This window comes from Lacerta agilis, chromosome 1 (assembly GCF_009819535.1).
Source record: "Lacerta agilis isolate rLacAgi1 chromosome 1, rLacAgi1.pri, whole genome shotgun sequence".
Taxonomy (NCBI): Eukaryota; Metazoa; Chordata; class Lepidosauria; order Squamata; family Lacertidae; genus Lacerta; species Lacerta agilis.
The window spans coordinates 56,215,193-56,233,689 of NC_046312.1; the positions used below are offsets into that span (position 1 = coordinate 56,215,193).

General features: G+C 38.9%; 1 protein-coding gene across 10 annotated transcripts in view; it reads left to right on the forward strand.

The window, feature by feature from the left end:
• SHANK2 (SH3 and multiple ankyrin repeat domains 2) overlaps nucleotides 1–18,497 on the forward strand; it is a 315,835-nt gene that overhangs the window by 249,043 nt on the left and 48,295 nt on the right. For 6 of the 10 annotated variants that reach the window (XM_033150235.1, XM_033150297.1, XM_033150287.1 and 3 more), the window contains 3 exons: nucleotides 10,911–11,046; nucleotides 14,589–14,669; nucleotides 15,029–15,037. In XM_033150235.1, coding sequence (XP_033006126.1) covers nucleotides 10,911–11,046; nucleotides 14,589–14,669; nucleotides 15,029–15,037 — 226 coding nt within the window. The remainder of the gene's footprint in view (nucleotides 1–10,910; nucleotides 11,047–14,588; nucleotides 14,670–15,028; nucleotides 15,038–18,497) is intronic. The other 4 variants (XM_033150242.1, XM_033150259.1, XM_033150269.1 and 1 more) reach the window with 2 other exon arrangements.

An 18,497-nucleotide genomic window follows, 5' to 3' on the forward strand; every position in this document is an offset into this window, starting at 1 on the left:
CGCGGCGCAGCCGGGAGGCGCGGCTGGGCAGCTTGTGCTCCATCGGGTGGGCGGCCGGCTGCGCGCGGAGCGCGAGCCGGCCGCCCTCGCCTCCCGTCCCGGAAGCGCTGGAAGGGCGCGCAGAGCTGTGCTCCTGTGCTCTGCTGGGCAGCCAGAGGGCGTGGCGTGGCCGGCTAGCTCCCTTGCCGGGAGTCAGAGGGCGCTGCCGGCAGGCGCTGCCAGTGGGGCTGGAGGACGGAGGCGCCCTCCAGGCCATTGCGCCCTGGCGCGCCGCGCCACCAGCCCCAATGGATGAGACGGCTCTGCTTACGTTGCTTTCATAGTTAAACTTTTGTTTTGGAATGGTCTGATGACTAGATAAAAAATAACAAATTGGCTCAGGGATGCTAATTTGTAATATTAACCACTCTTGTTCTGCAGCAGAGCCATCTTTCCCATTGGTCTTAGTGGTTCATCGCGCCAGGGCACCCCAGTGAGTGGGGGAGCTGTGCAGCTTTGCCGGCGGCCTCTCCTTTCCCTGCATGCTTGCCAGCTGCGCCCTGCCAACTATATGGCTGGCGGGCGGGCTGCTTCCTTCCCAAGCCTCCGCAGGAAAGGTTGCTGACCCCTGGCGTAGAGGATTGCTCAGAAGTAATCCCCATTGAGCTCCTCAGCCTCAATTAAGCATGTTTATGGAATTGAATCCTGTGAAATCCTGTATCAACCTATCTAGAAGTCCCATTGAACTGGCTACTGGAGCCAGGTTCAAGGTTTTACTATTAGTATATAAAGCTCTTAACAACTTGGGGCCGGTTTACCTGTAAGATAACAATCCTATATGCACCCACACTATCTAAATGGTTTGGTTTTGTCAGAAATAGTCAATAATGCAGGGAGTTTTGCTGTTGTTTTAAACCAGGGGTAGGCAACCTAAGGCCCGTGGAATTTTTTCCTTTCCTGGTGTTTGTTGTGGATTGAGTACAGTCATACCTCGAGTTGCGTATGCTCCATGTTGCGTACATTCGACTTACGGACCTCCGCGACCCGGAAGTCCTCCCATGAGCGTGGGTGCGCACGGGTGTGCAGAAGCATTCTGCACACTTCGTGCATGCGCAGAAGCGCAAAAACACACAAACTTCCGGGTTTTTTGTTTTCCCCCCCGGGGCGTTTGTGTTAAGCACGCCTGTGTTACGTAGCACGATCCGGAACGGATCGCGTGCATAACACGGGGTACCACTGTGTTTCTTCTGCAGTTTATCTGTGAGTGGTGAGGGTGTGTGGTTGTTTATCTACCCTCTTTTCTCATTCTCTCCCCACCCCCACCCCACATCCAGTTCCTGTGGCATATGTCCTGTGCCATTCTGATTTTCTTTGCTGCTGCTTCTGTGCCTACAGTCTGGGCAGTGGGTGTCCTCAGGATAGGAGCAGTCACTGTCAATGTGGACAGAGTGGGCAGTGATGGTTCTCACTCAGGTGCTTAGGCAGGAACAGTACTTTGTCTGTCATGCAGCTGCAGCTGTTCCAGTAGCTTTCTCACACCGTCCTTCTCAGCAAGTCTTGCAGCCTACCAGTACCAAGTGTGTTTGCTTGAGTTGCTTCCTCCTGCCTTTCATTTATTCCAGTTGGTTGCTCAAAGAGTGTTGCAATTTTGGCCAGTTTTAATCTTGGTGGTATTGTGTTTGTCCCTAATGGGTTGCAGTTGTGCCTCCTCTCATCCCCCAATGAAGAGTGCTTGGACTATTTCCTCCACCATCTTTATTTCCACCAATGCAGTGCCCAGTGCTTCAAAAATGGCTGCTTCATCTAGTTCTTCACAGTCTAGGTCAGGGGTCAGCAACCTTCGGCTCTCCAGATGTTTCGGACTACAATTCCCATCATCCCTGACCACTGGTCCTGTTAGCTAGGGATCATGGGAGTTGTAGGCCAAAACATCTGGAGAGCCGAAGGTTGCCTATGCCTGGTCTAGGTGGAGTTTAGACCAGAAGTTTAGATGATTTCATCTGCTGCTTTTCCTGTTTCTAAAATGCAGCACAAACGATTAGTTGTCAAAGAACAAGGTACAGAACTAATTTTACAGTAGGTTCCTTTGTTGTGAACAAATTCAGCTCCTGCATATATTGTCCTTTAATATTTTATATGCCAGAATTTTACTTTTTTCAGTCCTTCTCACAATTACCCATATCAAATGTCTTTGAATTTCTACTACCTGTGTCAAGAAAAACCCACATCAGTAACAACAGGATATCAATTAAAATCACCTTCTGTGAACATTTCCCTTCTAGAAATTATTTTGCCACCTCAACATTCAAGTAGATGCAATAGCTGTACTCAGACTTGAGCCATTTACAGCTAATCCTGTTGGTGAGGGGGAGAGAGAAAAATGTAATCGTAATCACAGCTGCTTTGTGTGTGGGTTGGTGCATTAATCAAAACTCCCCATCTAGCCTAGAACACACACACACACACACACACACACACACACACACACACACCCAACTACCAAGATTATCGTAGGATAATGCCACTTTCCAAGAGTCTTCTGTACCAGTTTTCTAAATGGATCTAAATATATCTGCCCAGTACCTAATTGCAACTTCCTACCCAGATTTCTAGTTGACAGGCACTGGAAGACCTCATACAGTGTTACCTCGGCTTACATACGCTTCAGGTTAAGAACTTTGCTTCAGGATAAGAACAGAAATCGTGCTCTGGCGGCGCAGCAGCAGCGGGAGGTCCCATTAGCTAAAGTGGTGCTTCAAGTTAAGAACAGTTTCAGGTTAAGAATGGACCTCCGGAATGAATTAAGTATGTAACCAGAGGTGCCACTGTACTAGCAATTCAAGTCTCCCCCACATAATCTGATATAGCCAATTTGACCAGGCTCCTGTCATCAAACTGAACTCACCAATTTCTGCATTCTACCATACTACTTCACAGATTATGAATATGTTTGAGATTATCCCATCTTTTCCTGGATTCATTTGCTTATGTTGGTAGCTTTCTTCTCTGTCCTGGACAGCAGTTTTAGAAGCATGTTAGATAACAAGAAAACCTTTAAATAATAATATAGGCAGTTTGGGGCTATTGTTTTAAGTTGGGCATTACCCGCAGAAGAGGTCACACTTACTTCATTATTTGCTACTGCTGTGCTGAAATTTTCTTTTGTATATTTCCACCATTATTAATTTGTTGGAAAAGGGGAAAGGAAGAGGAAAAATTCAGTGAAATTTCCATGATTGTGGCACAGGATTTTGTTGCCTTTACCTAACTTTCATGGTAGCTTACGGTTTTAGCAAGGGCCTTTTCTTTCTATAAATAAGATGACTGGTGGGTCTGTATTATGTAGTCTTCCCTGGTGCCTATGCTTCCTTAAAAACACCCAATACACAACAATAAAACAATGTTGTTGTTCAGTTGTTCAGTCGTGTCCGACTCTTCATGACCCCATGGACCAGAGCACGCCAGGCACGCCTATCCTTCACTGCCTCTCGCAGTTTGGCCAAACTCATGTTAGTAGCTTCAAGAACACTGTCCAACCATCTCATCCTCTGTCGTCCCCTTCTCCTTGTGCCCTCCATCTTTCCCAACATCAGGGTCTTTTCTAGGGAGTCTTCTCTTCTCATGAGGTGGCCAAGGTACTGGAGCCTCAACTTCAGGATCTGTCCTTCTAGTGAGCACTCACTACTTTATTGTTTTATTATAAAACAATAAACCTAGGCTACGTACAGAATATTTTCATACCACACTAAACGTAACCGGCTGATTATCACAATTCTAGTATCTCATTGTTCTATTATCACCATACATGAAATATGCAGCCCTGTTTAGGGAACCATATCTCTAGTATCTCATTGTTCTATTATGTACCATACATGAAACAGACAGCCCTGTTTAGGGAAGCTTTTAATGTGTGATATTTTAATGTATTTGATTTTTGTTGGAAGCCGCCCAGAGTGGCTGGGGAAATCCAGCCAGATGGGCAGGGTACTACTACTACTACTACTACTACTACTAATAATAATAATAATGCAGTGTTTGGATTATTATTGAACTCCATGAAACATCATATGTTTTCAATTTGTCATCTCATGGAACTGCTATATCCAATGTTTGGTTTGTTACTGGACTCTTTGAACCTTTATATGTAAAATGGACCTTTGTGTCTTGGCTGTGTTTTCACTATCTATGAAATTACCATTTCAATCATGGAACATAAATGGCTTAAACAATAAAAGGAAGAGAAATAAAGTACAACATGTTTTGATGAAACAAAAGCTAGATGTCATTTGTTTACAAGAGACACATGTCGCAAAAAAACACAAAAAAATTTTGATAAATAAGAAATTGGGAGAAGAATTTATAGCTGCAGATGTTACAAAAAAACGAGGTGTGATAATTTATATCAAGAGTAAATTCGAACCAAAACTGATTTTTAAAGATGAAGAGGGAAGAGTAATAATCACACAGATGACATTTCAAGGCGAAAAATTGCTAATAGTGGGGATTTATGCCCCAAATGGTAAAAAGACAGAGTTTTTTAGAACACTAGAAGAAATACTATTCGAATATATGGATCAGAGGATAATCATAATGGGAGATCTGAATGGAGTGGTAAATCCAACGATAGACAGGTCGGCAAGGAAAGGGAACTCGGCACAAGGGAAATTACCTAAAACATTCTTCGCATTAAGAGATAACTTAGAACTTGTAGATACTTGGAGACATAAACACCCTATCATAAAACAATTTACACACTACTCAGAGCCAAATAGAAGCTCAGGGAGAATAGATTATATATGGACATCTCAAGAGATAGCTGATAGGGTGAACAAAGTTGAAATTCTTCCAAGAACACTATCTGACCACAACCCGATATATCTGGAAATTAAAGGAGAGAGAGTGCAAACAAGATGGAGGATGAATGAAAGTCTATTCAATGATCAGGAAATAGTGGAAAAAACAAGAAAATCATTAAAAGAATATTTTGAACTGAATTTGGATAAAGGAACAGATATAAACATAGTGTGGGATGCAAGTAAAGCAGTCCTTAGGGGCTTCTTGATCTTGCAAAATAACATAAAAAAGAAGGAAAGAGAAAAGAAAAAAGAGGAAATAGAGAAAATGCTATTAGAAAAAGAAAAACAGTTAAATAATAACCCTGAAGATAGAGAGTTAAAACAAAGCATCAAAATATTACAAACACAATATTCAATGTTAGTGACCCAAGAAATCGAATGGAAGATGAAATGGAATAAACAAAAAAACTTTGAATATGCTAACAAAACAGGCAAACTGCTAGCGTGGCAGTTAAAAAAGAGACAGAGACAAAACACAATAAATAAAATCAGGAAAGATGATAAAATAACAGAAAAAAGAAAAGATATAGAAGAAGCTTTTTTAAATTACTATTCTGGCTTATATCAGAAAGGGCAAGAGGAGGAGGAAAAGATGAGTATATACATAAATAACCAGAATGTGAAGAAGATTACAAAGGAAGATCAAGAATTTCTGAATACACCAATTTCATCCTCAGAGTTACAGCAGGCAATCCAAGATTTAAAAATAGGGAAAGCCCCGGGTCCAGATGGACTGACGGCAAGGTATTATAAAGATTTGACAGCCCAGCTAAGCCCAACATTACTGGAAGTTATGAATAACATATTAAGGAAAGGACAAATTCCAAATTCTTGGAAAGAAGCGTATATTACATTGATCGCAAAACAAGATACGGACTTACTTGATGTTAAAAACTACCGCCCAATTTCTCTGTTAAATTTAGATTATAAGCTCTTTACAAACATCTTGGCTAATAGGTTAAAAACAGTGGTAAACAAAGTAATACATAAAGACCAAACAGGTTTCCTACCGGGGCGACAAATGAAAGAAAATATCAGAACCATAGTAGACATAATTGAGTATCTAGAAATGAAAATAAATAAAAAAGCTGCTTTAATCTTCATAGACGCCGAAAAGGCATTTGATAACGTGTCGTGGATATTCATGGAGAAGACCTTGGAGAAGATGGAAATCAGAGGGAACTTTCTGAGAGGAATTAGTGCAATATATAGTGAGCAAAAAGCAAAACTAATTATTAACAATGCACTATCAAAGACATTCAATATCACAAAGGGCACCAGGCAGGGGTGCCCACTCTCACCACTTCTGTTTATTATGGTTCTAGAAGTATTAGCAAACAAAATAAGAGATACCGACACAATTAAAGGTATTAAGGTGGGAAAGAAAGAATTTAAAATCAAAGCGTTTGCTGATGACCTGGTAATTACATTGGAGGAACCTCAAGAGAGCATTATAGAAATGTTGGAAAAAATAGAGGAATTTGGAGAATTGGCAGGATTTAAATTGAACAAAAGAAAAACAAAAATGCTGGTTAAAAATATGAATAGAACTGAAAGTGAGGAGCTAGAAAAAAAATTTGGACTGTCAGTGGTTAAACAGATAAAATATCTTGGTATTAATCTAACAGCGAAAAACATAAATTTATTTAATGATAATTACTTACCAATCTGGAAAGAAATTAAAAAAGATATAGAGGTGTGGGGAAGATTGAACTTGTCATTTTGGGGAAGAATCTCAGCTATCAAAATGAGTGTGTTACCTAGACTATTGTTTTTCTTTCAAATGATACCAGTAATTAAAGGCACAAAAATTTTCAAAGAATGGCAAAAAATATTATCCACATTTATATGGCAAGGAAAACGGCCTAGGATAAAACAAAAAATATTAGTAGACAGGAGAGAAAGAGGAGGCTTTGGATTACCAGACCTGAAAATATATTACGAAGCCTCATGCCTAATATGGGTGAGAGAATGGATCTTGCTGGAAAATACAGACATATTGGACCTGGAAGGGTTTAACAACAGGTTTGGGTGGCATGCGTATCTGTGGAGGGAAAAAGTTAAAGTTCATAAAGATTTCTTAACACATGTATTTAAAAAATCCTTGTACGAAGTCTGGGAAAGATATAAAAACTTATTAGAAAGGAAGACGCCAAAATGGTTATCCCCAACAGAGATCCTGACAGTAAAAAAAGTAAATATGGCAGGGATCTGGATTACATATGAAGACCTATTGGTAGATTCAGATAAAGGATGGAAGTTAAAACCTTATGAGGCCGTAATGGATAAAATGACTGGATGGATACAATATCATCAAGTGAATGAAATATTTAAGGAGGACAAAAGAAAAGGCGGCTTTGAAAAAAGCAAATCTAAATTTCAAATGGAGATTGTGGAAGGGAAAGGGAAATTGCTGACCAAAATGTATGATTACTTATTAGAGTGGTACACAAAAGATGAATTTGTGAAAGAGGCCATGATAAAATGGGCGGTGGATTTGGGGTATAACATTCAGTATGATAGATGGCAGAAATTATGGAATCATACCATTAAATTTACGGCATGTACAGTATTAAAAGAGAATTTGATGAAAATGTTATACCGCTGGTACATAACCCCAACCAAATTAGCCAAAATGTATAGAACAGGAAATAAGAAATGTTGGAAGTGTAAGATGAAAGATGGGGACTTCTTCCATATGTGGTGGGGGTGTGAGAAAGTAAAGCAATACTGGGAAGCAATATATAATGAGCTAAAAAAGATGTTGCAATATACCTTTCACAAAATACCCGAAGCCTTTTTATTAGGATTAATGGGAAGTGACATCATAAAGAATGACCAAAAGATATTCCTTTATGCTACTACGGCGGCAAGAATTTTGCTGGCCCAAAAATGGAAAACGCCGGATTTACCTACAATTGAAGAGTGGCGAAACAAATTATTAGAATACTTGGAATTAGCTAGACTAACAGGAAGGATAAGAAACCAGAGAGACCAAAAGGTCACAACAGATTGGAGTAAATTTATTGAGTATTTAAAAAAGTCTGGTAATAAAACGATAACACCAACAGGATTTAACAAAATACTTGCAATGTGAAAATATTCGATAACAGATGTAGATAAGAACAAATTAAGAATGTACATATGGGGAATGAACAATAATTAAAGCGAGAGAATGAGGAGAAGACTGAAAACCAGGGATGGAAGGGAGGGAAGTCACAATACTCGGCAGAGTATAGGGATACATAAAGAAAATATTTGAATACATAATTGTTTGCAATAAGTCATGGAATTATGTTTAATTTTATGTGAATTCGTTGATGTAATTAATAAAAGCAATAAAAACTTTGAAGAAAAAAAAAAAAAAAAAAGAAATTACCATTTTCCACGCATTGACTGGTTTTGGGCCATATAAATTCTATATATATGTGGAATGGACTTTGAAAGACTTTTATATTTCATTTCTAGATTGCAATACACATTAAGTAATTGATTTGGTGGTTCTTATAACCTCTTGTTTATGCTGCATATTTCATGTATGGTGATAATAGAACAATGAGATCCTTAAAAACACCCACCATGACATCTTTGGCTGAGAAGACAGAACGATTAAAAAAAAAAAAAAGACTTCCCTTAAAAACCAAATCAGAGTGCACCAATCTCAGGTGCTTGTTAGCCAACTTCCCATGCCTCTGAGCTTCCACTAAAGCCATGGAATGGACTTGTCAAGTAACTGCTTCCATGGGGCTTTGTCAGATACGGAACAAAGGAGCTGCAGAGAACTATAAGCTCAACCCTACACCCATCAAAATTGTAAAGAAATTCTAGAGTGATAGCAAATGGGAAGGAAAAATAGTAGCCTCTTTCACAATGGAAGAAACTTTTGAGAAATTAAAAGATACGTTTCAGCATAGTACAACCCTATTGTATGTTGTTGCTGCTGCTGCTGCTTTCTTTTTCTTTGACATTTATAATGTTTGTCTTTGGGCTTATAGTCTTTATGTTCCTGTGCCATATTGTCACTTCCCTCTTCTCTTCTCTTGAGACGCTTGCTTAGGACTAAACCAGTGTTTTTCAACCACTGTTCCGCGGCACACTAGTGTGCCGCGAAGTGTTGCCTGGTGTGCCGTGGGAAAAATTGAAAAATTCAAGAGAATTACTTTATATATAGTCAATATAGGCACAGAGTTAAATTTTTGAACATTTTCTAATGGTGGTGTACCTCGTGATTTTTTTCATGAAACAAGTGTGCCTTTGCCCAAAAAAGGTTGAAAAACACTGGACTAAACCACAGAAGATTGGATCTCTTTTAAAAAGGAGTCTTAGCTAGTAGTGGCCAAAGCAGGGGTGAATTGGATAAAGACTGTGGTACTGGGAGAGAAGAGATGTATCTCTTTTCCCATGTCATTTGCTCAATCTAAATCACCAAGCTGGTATTGACTTCTTAAGGAAATCAGCTATGTACCCATATGCTTTCCCTAAGGTGGCACTAGCAGTTGCAGAGAGGAAAAGCAGATTTACACCAGGAAACTCCTTGTGATTGGAACCTATAATAATGATGGCCATCCATAGTTTTCCTGGAGGTGAGACCCCAGAGGGGTCCAATGTGGAACTCTTCCTCCTCCTCACCACCACCTGCCTGACTACACTAAAAGAGTAGATTATGGATTTTTAAAAATGATTTTTGTTTTATCATTTTTTCTGACTTTAAGATGTTTGTTATGTAAGTTGCTTAGAGATTCTTTATGTAGCAAGTGACTAATGAATTTAAATAACAATAATATTTTATGAAAATAAAGTACAGACCTTCTGAAGTGGGAGGACTTATTACTTGTGAAATAAAATCCAATGTGGTTCCTGTGCAGATTTGTGTCAACAGCAAATTTTGGTCAAAGACACTTTATATTCAGTTACACTCACAGCTGTCACGATTACGGTTTGGCTTCGTGGTGTGTTTACAAATCATGCAAGCGATAGATGTTTCTGGGGGCTGGAAGTCGCCCATTATGGTTTATAAGCATGACAGGGATATAAAGAAAATGAGTCAAATCAAACTAATATCAATATATAGTATCTTTTGGTCTTTTGTACCTTATTTCCACTGCTGTGCAGTCTTTCAGGAAAAGTTAAAGCAAATATTTATAGTGTATGGGATATGAAAATTTACATAAAACATTCAGGACTAATTAATGTCATACTTCTTTACAAAACATTAAAATGAAATAAACAGTTTGTATCAGATATTGAACAATCCTACCTTTACCCTATGTTTCACCTACCAAGGAAAAAAGGGAATCGTTCTGCAAGTGCAATATTTATCTTTGACTTACGAATGTTGGTAGTCTGATCTTGAATAAAGATCTGATCAGAAAAAATAATGGGTGAAATCCAGCAGTGTCCATTTAATGGTGGTGCGGTAACTGGTGGTGAAGCAGATTCGTCCTCCACCATACATGCACCCAAATGTGCTCTGGAAAGTTCAGTGACCTCTGGAACAGATTGGAGATGGAGCACAAGGGCGAGGAATAGGAAGGGGAAATCTCAGTTTATGAACAAAATTCCACTTGAGTAACATTGTATGGCCCCCAATCTTGATACTGAGTGGGGTAACCAAATCTCTGTATTTCGGTTTCATGGACATATGATGGGTGCTACATGAAGTTTTTTATTTTATACAATACTAATGATTCCAGCCATTTTTGCACATGTTGATCCATAAATCTCTTATGGCTTGTTTCTTCATTAATCTTCAAATATAAAAAAATCCATATGAAAACCTGCAATTAAATATTTAACTATTTCTCTTTTTTTTAATGTATTTTCACTCAAAGTGCACACACAGAGAAACACACACACACATATATATCAGAGAATTACATTGGAACATCCAGAAAGCTAGTATATAATTCCATTCCAATCTGCAGATTAGCCAGGGAGCTGCTTATTAGGTCAAATATCAAATTCTTTGGACACCCTTCAAAACCTTATATATATTGTTTTACTTTATCTTTTACAATCAAGTATTATTTTCCACCTGTTTTAGTATAACTCTGTCTTTTCTCTCTCTCCCTGCAGGTTAATAATGAAAATGTAGTTAAAGTTGGCCATAGGCAAGTGGTGAACATGATTCGGCAAGGAGGCAATCATTTAGTTCTTAAAGTTGTCACAGTAACCAGGAATCTTGATCCAGATGACACAGCCAGAAAGAAAGGTACATTCTTTTAATAGTTTGAACTGTTTATCATATTTTCTTGCATTGAGAGAACAATGTAAATGAGAAATTACGTATTTAGAAATATGTAACCCTCCATTGTGGGACCCAGGTGGCGCTGTGGGTTAAACCACAGAGCCTAGGGCTTGCTGATCAGAAGGTTGGCGGTTCGAATCCCTGCCACAGGGTGAGCTCCCATTGCTCGGTCCCAGCTCCTGCCCACCTAGCAGTTCGAAAGCACGTCAAAGTGCAAGTAGATAAATAGGGACCGCTCCAGCGGGAAGGTAAACGGCGTTTCCGTGCGCTGCCCTGGTTCGCCAGAAGCGGCTTAGTCATGCTGGCGACATGACCCGGAAGCTGTCTGCGGACAAATGCCGGCTCCCTCGGCCTATAGAGCTAGATGAGCGCCGCAACCCCAGAGTTGTCTGCGACTGGACCTGATGGTCAGGGGTCCCTTTACCTTTTAACCCTCCATTGATAGAAAAAATACTGTATGACAGCAGTTTTGAAATCAAATATATCCCAAGAAAAACATTTTAAAAATAGCCGGAGGAAGGTGCCATCTAAGTGTTCTGAAAAATGTCCTTATTGAGAAGTGGTTTTTTTGCAGTAAAACAAGAAAAGAACTAACGAGGGACAACAAAAACCCACAACATAAAATGCATAAATCCACAAGAATGATGTGTAGGGTCTAATGATCTCACAGTTGTTGTTTTAAACACAAAGCAACACAATCTATTCATTTATTTGATAGATTTATATTTCATCCCTCCTCCAAAATAGAGCAAAGGAATCTTGTGTTGTTAGCACACATATAACATCGTTATAAATTGTTACATGAGTATAACAATGCAGTTTACTGTGAGTTGCAAATGACTTTTACTTGAGCAGCTTATGCTCAATTGCCACATTTACAGCACCATGAATATGGGAGGCAGAATATTTACATAAAGCACATTGTTGCTGTGATTTTCTGCCATTGTGTCAATCACAGATATCATGCCTTCACCTTTTCCTGGTTTCAGCATAGGCAGGCTCTACCATTTGTGGAGCTGCCACTTGACATCCCAGGCAAGTTGGCTATGTGTCTATGCTCAGCTCAGAGATTTATCAACTTCAGATACAGGTATACCAGGAAAATAATATTTTGGGGTGTTCACTCCATTGTGGTTTGCTTACCTTCCAAGCAAATATAGGCATTTAAACAGACACCATCAGGTCACAGTTGTGCATACCAGCTTTAGTTTTATTATAAGAAAGAACGATCTCAGACTTGTATTTGTGGTCTAAGATTGCTGCATTCTCATGCACTGAAGAAAGAAAAATCACTGTCCTTCCATTCCTTAGCACATAATATATAAGTGTAAAAACAAAAAATGCTGCTATTGACACTTCTGAATTTGTGAGAAAGGAACTGGGGGGGGAGGGATTTCTGGTTGGTTGGTTGGTTGGTTTGCTTGTTTTTTCGATGTCGTTGCCATAGTCAGTCTCTTCCCCCCCCCCTTCTTGGTGAAAAAGTTATGAGTTGCTATATTCTGTCCAGAAGTCTGTAAATAGGTTGCTCATTTGTCAACCGCTGTCTGACCTGGAATTTGAGCTGCTGATCACTGAGGTGCCCAAGGCAGCTCTCAACAACACATTTTGCAAATATCTTCATGTAAACAGATAAAATCTAAAGTTTCTCTACAGACAGTTGCCATTACGTCTGCCCACCTGCAGAGGGGTAGGGGGAGGTTGTTTGCAATTTTAAAGATGCAATTGAGGTGAAAATGATCCCCAAAGCAGAATAAATAAGTATTGTTCAAATAAAGTCTACACGTAGCTATGAGGAAAACAATAGTTTGGCTGGATAAACAAGGCAAGCCTTCTCACTGATAAAAATGTTTCATATACAGTATTAAGGTTTGTAAATGAGTTTTATTAACCTTTGGGTATTATTGACCTCTAATATAATTTGTAGTGATATTGAGGAAAGTGAGTAATTTGGTATGAAAATAGATTTTTTTCATCCTCTATTTTCCTTTTCACAAGAAATTGAAATAAAAGGTTTTAGGCTAAGTATATGTAGACATGACAAGTAACTAATAAATTAAGCAGCATTTTGTGAGGTCATTTTGACCCCTAGCACCTAATGTGCATGGTTTTTCAATTTTTTAGTCATTCCAATGGGGTGGAGTGACTTGGAACACCACATACTAGTTCAAACCTCATAATAGTTGAAGAATACATAGAAGCTGGAATTGTGGAAGACTTGCACCGAAGTTTTATTTTCATTCTCAGCACTGTTGGAATAATTGGAGTCCTCAATTATTGATGGAAGGTTATGTTCAATTTGCACAATTTGAGCTTCATCCCACAATTTAATATGTGTTGTATTATTTTACGGAAGAGTTAATTTCCAAAGTTGAACAAATACTCTTTTTTAATAGATGTCAATTGACATGAGAACTAGTTCCTTCTGGTGCAGTTCTGCACGTTTGGAAAATGTGCATGAATATCCCAACCATGTGGGCAGGGCTTGTTTAATGGGTCTTTCCTGACTGATTTGAATCCTATATAGTGGCATACTATCTCTCATAACATGACCATTTCCCGCATATTCATTTGGCATGGTCCTGTGAAAAAGAGGTCAATAGCATAGTGCATTTACATATAAAGCTCATTTCCTTTTTAAATAACTTGGCCAAAAATATGTCTGCTTGGAGTTGCTCTCCATTATCTACTTCTAAAGCAGGGCATAAGTTGTACCGTTTGAATGCATGAACTATTAAGCTCAAACAGCTGCCAGTTTTATATATGTGACTTTCAGTAACAAACATAGTAAGGACTACTTGAGATAAGCTGATTCGGGCAGGGAAGCAAAAATTGATATGACACACTTTGGATGTAACAACTTAAATATTTACCTCTGGTTGTAAATTCTGGAGCATTTGACTGCTTTGAGCTCTGCACAGCTAATGTATCATTGTTTTGTAGACTGCAATGACTTATGTGTCTAACTCAAACTATCAATGAACACAGCTTCAATCATTTTCTTTTCAAAGATTTAGAAGCATTATTATAAACTGTCACTGTCTGTGGTTCTCCTGTTCACTTCTTGTGTCCAGTCATGATTTCTGGTCAAACCCACTTGTCAGTCAGATAACTTTCAGGTCATTTGCTGCTGTTAACACAAGCTGTTCGTGTGAGGCTCTTTGAGTAATGTAGAAATGCAGAGCTTACAGACTTCTACAATACCATGTCTCATTTGATAAATCTTTAAGTATATAAGATTCAATAGCATAAGCTTAGTTGTGAACGCGGCATGAATATCTCCTAAAATAAAATATATGTCAAAGAAATATTGTCGTGTCTTCCTTTCCTATGTGTGGAAACTGCTGTAAACGTTGTTTCCAGAGATCAGTTAACTGATTAGCTACATAGAGAAAAACATATTTTCATTTAATTAGTAATGCATTTTTGTGTCGAATATGAATAATGCATATATGAGCATACAGTGAGTGATGTTTCTTATCATGTATGTCCTTCTGTTTAATGCAAAGCCCCACCACCTCCAAAACGGGCTCCAACCACTGCACTGACCTTGCGGTCTAAGTCAATGACCTCAGAACTTGAAGAGCTTGGTAAGAAAGTGTTTCTTAATGAGCATGCTGCAATAGCAGAGATGTAAAGGCAATGTTAAGACTGTTTGAAAGTGAACTGCACCCTGTACAGAACGTGGTATTGGGGGGGGGGGGAAATTACATGGGAATGAACGTTGCTTTTCTGGAGATTCCCACGTGTGCATGATGAGCATGAGTGATCTTGTTGTGTTTAATTTTGTTTCCGGCTCTGCGACAGAATGTGTTTTATCATTTATGTGCATTGTTATTTTACACATCATCTTAATGCTATAAGCATATTTTATTAGCTTGTTTTCCCCCCCTAAGAAATCAGTTTATCTAATATTGTTTTATTTTAAATTTCTGTGGCCTCTCATTAGTGGACAAAGGTAAGCTGCTAGCTGTCATTGTATAAAAGCTGACCCAGAAACAAAGTGTTGTACCTGAAAGGAAACTACGTATCTCTTATTGGTGTTCATTGCCCCCAATCCAGCAAAAGCAATTTGTTAGCTGAAAGCAGGTTTCAGCTCTCAGATGTTCCCTACCATAATTTTAATCTCTCCTCCTGGATTAGGGCCTACCATTATTTATTTCTTTATTTATTCAATCAAGTGCAATCCTATGGCTGTGTACTGAGAAGTAAATCCCATTGAGTTCAATGGGACTTACTTGCATGTGTGCGTCTATAGGATTGCATCCTGAATTTGCATGAACAAGAACATTTCTTAATCTTTACTTCACCTATTTTTGTGCATAAAAAAATAGTGTTGTAGTAGTAGAATCCATTTTTACAATATTCAGGTTAATATATTTCTGATACAAGGCCTTTTTTATTTAAAGAAAAAAGTTCAGCATTTTCCTACCTTTTACTAATCAAATATTTGTTACAATAAAAACACTTTAGATAGCCTGATGTCAAGTGCTGGATCTAGACACTTCAAAGAAGTGTTTCAGTTTAAACCATAAATTTAAACAGGAAAACAGGTAGAGAAAAACGGGACTCCACATCGCCATCTGTTGGCAGAATGTTATATTGCACATACAATGCATATAAATCACTTTTTCTTTACTACTCTCGCTGAGTCCTAGGTAACATCAAGTTTATTAATACCTTTAGAGGTATTAAGCTGAAACATTTTAAAATAGAAATTACAGAGGTTTCTCAGATGAAGAGTTTATTTTTTATATAATCTACATTTAAATTTATTGCTTGATTGTGAATTATCAGCAATGTATTCAGAAATATGCCTTCCTTTGTGCTATTTCTTGTTTTAAATAACACAACAGACCAGTTGCAATTAATGCTGTTTAGGTTTCGGAAGGATTAGGTGGGAAATAGGAGGCTATTTTATATGAGAGTTATTGGGGGTTTTTTTATTTAAAAAAATTGCCAACCATAAAATTCCTGTTTCATTTGCTTTGAATATCATGAAGTTATCCTTTTAAACAAGTTTTTGTATCATAGCACAGTCCTTGTTCATTTGCCATGGAAAAATGGGAAAGGTTCCCTTATGAACCATAAAAATAATGATGTTGTTGGCTAACTAGGACATTTTTCTTCAGTCTGGACATTGTAAGCTAACTAGAAGTTACACCTGAGCAGAGAGAGTAATCACCAGGGTGACCTATTTAAGCTATGAAAATGAGTAGTACTCAGTGTAATTGACTTCCTCACAATGCTGCCTTTATACAGCTTAGCATCCGACTCATGAACTGTTTTGAGATACAGGAAAAAGCTTTCTTTGGGCCACAACTGCACCTTCCTTTTGAGCTCCTTTCTTTCCCCCAAGAAATGAAACTTCAAAGTAATGGCAGTTCTACTTTGGTTATAATTTGAAATCAACTGCCATGAAGGGAAGACTAGGCCTCCACCTTGGGCTTGAGTGAATCACAGCAATTCAGTCCCACTTGCTTGCATCATCGTTGGGTGCCTGACAGCTACCTGCAAGAGAAAAGTTGCTTCTGTCAGGGGCTGAGCCAGTTCCACTCCCTTTCCTCAGAGGAGATGTTGCCTAGTAGGCAGTGGTGAAAAGATGATGTCAGCAAAGATGAGAAATGCCTTCATAGCTGTCAAGTTTCGGATTTGAAAATAAGGGATCAGCAGCCTCACCTATCCCAGGGACAGTCACATGGCAGTGGTGGGCGGAGCCAGAAGCAAAACTGGGCGGCACTGGTGTGAATGCGCGCAGTAGGCTTACTGTACTTTGGAAACGCTGCCCGTGGGCTACAACGTCTGTAAGCGCAGGAAATGGCTCCCGCTTGCTTTGAGGCTGCAAGGAGGCAAGGTCTTCCCAGTCCCTGGCCAGCAGGGGGAGGGAGAGGAGCTGCTTCCTTTGAAAATACGGGAAATTAAAGGGATATAAAAAATAAGGGATAGCAGCGGGAAACTGCTTGAAATAAGGGAGATTCCTGGGGAAAACGGGATACTTGACAGCACTGAATGCCTTAATGATTAATCCTGGAACCATGTGGATATAATGGTTGCTCACCATGTCCACGGGGGGGGGGACCATAGCAGCCCCTTCACTCTCTGCCTTCATCCCCGGCAACCAGGCCACGCTTGCTTGCTGGCCAGCTGCTGCTGCGGAAATTCCCCTGGGCCAGCAGTATCGGGGTGGTCTTCCCGCCAAGGAGGGCAAATTTGAATGGGAGCTGGAATGAAATAAGCTCAGCAGGAAGGTTCTAGGTGTGGCCGTAGGAAATTTGTGTTTTCTTATACAGTAGTTCTTGGTAGAATGCTAAGACCTATAAAAGCAACCATGGAAGGAATCAATTGCTACACGTTTTAACGCTTTAAACAGGTCAGCCTGATAATTACTCTGTCCAGGTCTAACTCTAGTTAGTTCACATTTTCTCTAAAGAAATACAAGAAAAGCTCTTGCCTTCTGGTTACACATATTGGATATTTTATTTTTGAGAAGGCTATCACTGAAAGATTTCAAAGGAAGGCATATATAACCTTAAAGGAGTTGGCAATAAAGAAAATGTCTTCCTGACCATTATAATACAGAAACTTGGGGTTTATATTAAATAGTTATATAATTTTACAGAAAATTAAGTACTTTGCTATGGTGAAAAAATATCTTAAGAGCTAGAGATATCCACACCAAACATGATTCAAAGTCCATGCATGCATACAGGAAACTTAGTACAGTATGAGTAGGAGCTTCCTTATTTACTTCCATGACATAATTGTAAGCAATATTTTCTGCAATTTTGTTGAAGAGAACAGGACATCCTTGATACAGGGAAAGACCACACAATACTTAAAATATTTCTGCATGCCTACCAATGCTGCTAAATATGCAAAAGCTATAGTCCTCTGCAAACTTAGGAGTAAATACCACTAATGTCATTTGTATGTTCCTCTGTGTAAACTTGCATAGGATAAGGCTGTAGATGTGATGGTGTCTTTTGAAAGACCACCTACCATTTATAAGAGTATGCAAGCGTTCATGCTGCACAGAATATGGAGTTGAAAATTACGTTTTAGTCATGTCAATAATCTAAATTATTATTGTTGCTGCTGTTACTATTTATCAACTTCCTTTCATCAGTGATGTCTAACAAAAATAGTTGTGCATATAAATGTTTTATTAACTAGTTTAAATGGCTTTAAAATATTTTTTTATTTGCCTCCTTATTTTGCCAGAATATATAAAAAAGATAGACTTACAGGAAGCTGCCATAGGAACATAGTACAAATATTTGTCCATATAGCTCAAAATTGCCTACAATGACTCTCCATGGTTTCAGACGGGAATCTTGCCCAGTCCCATCTGGTGATGCCAGGGATTGAATTTGGAACCTTCTGCATGGAAAGCATGTGCTCACTATTTATCATTGATA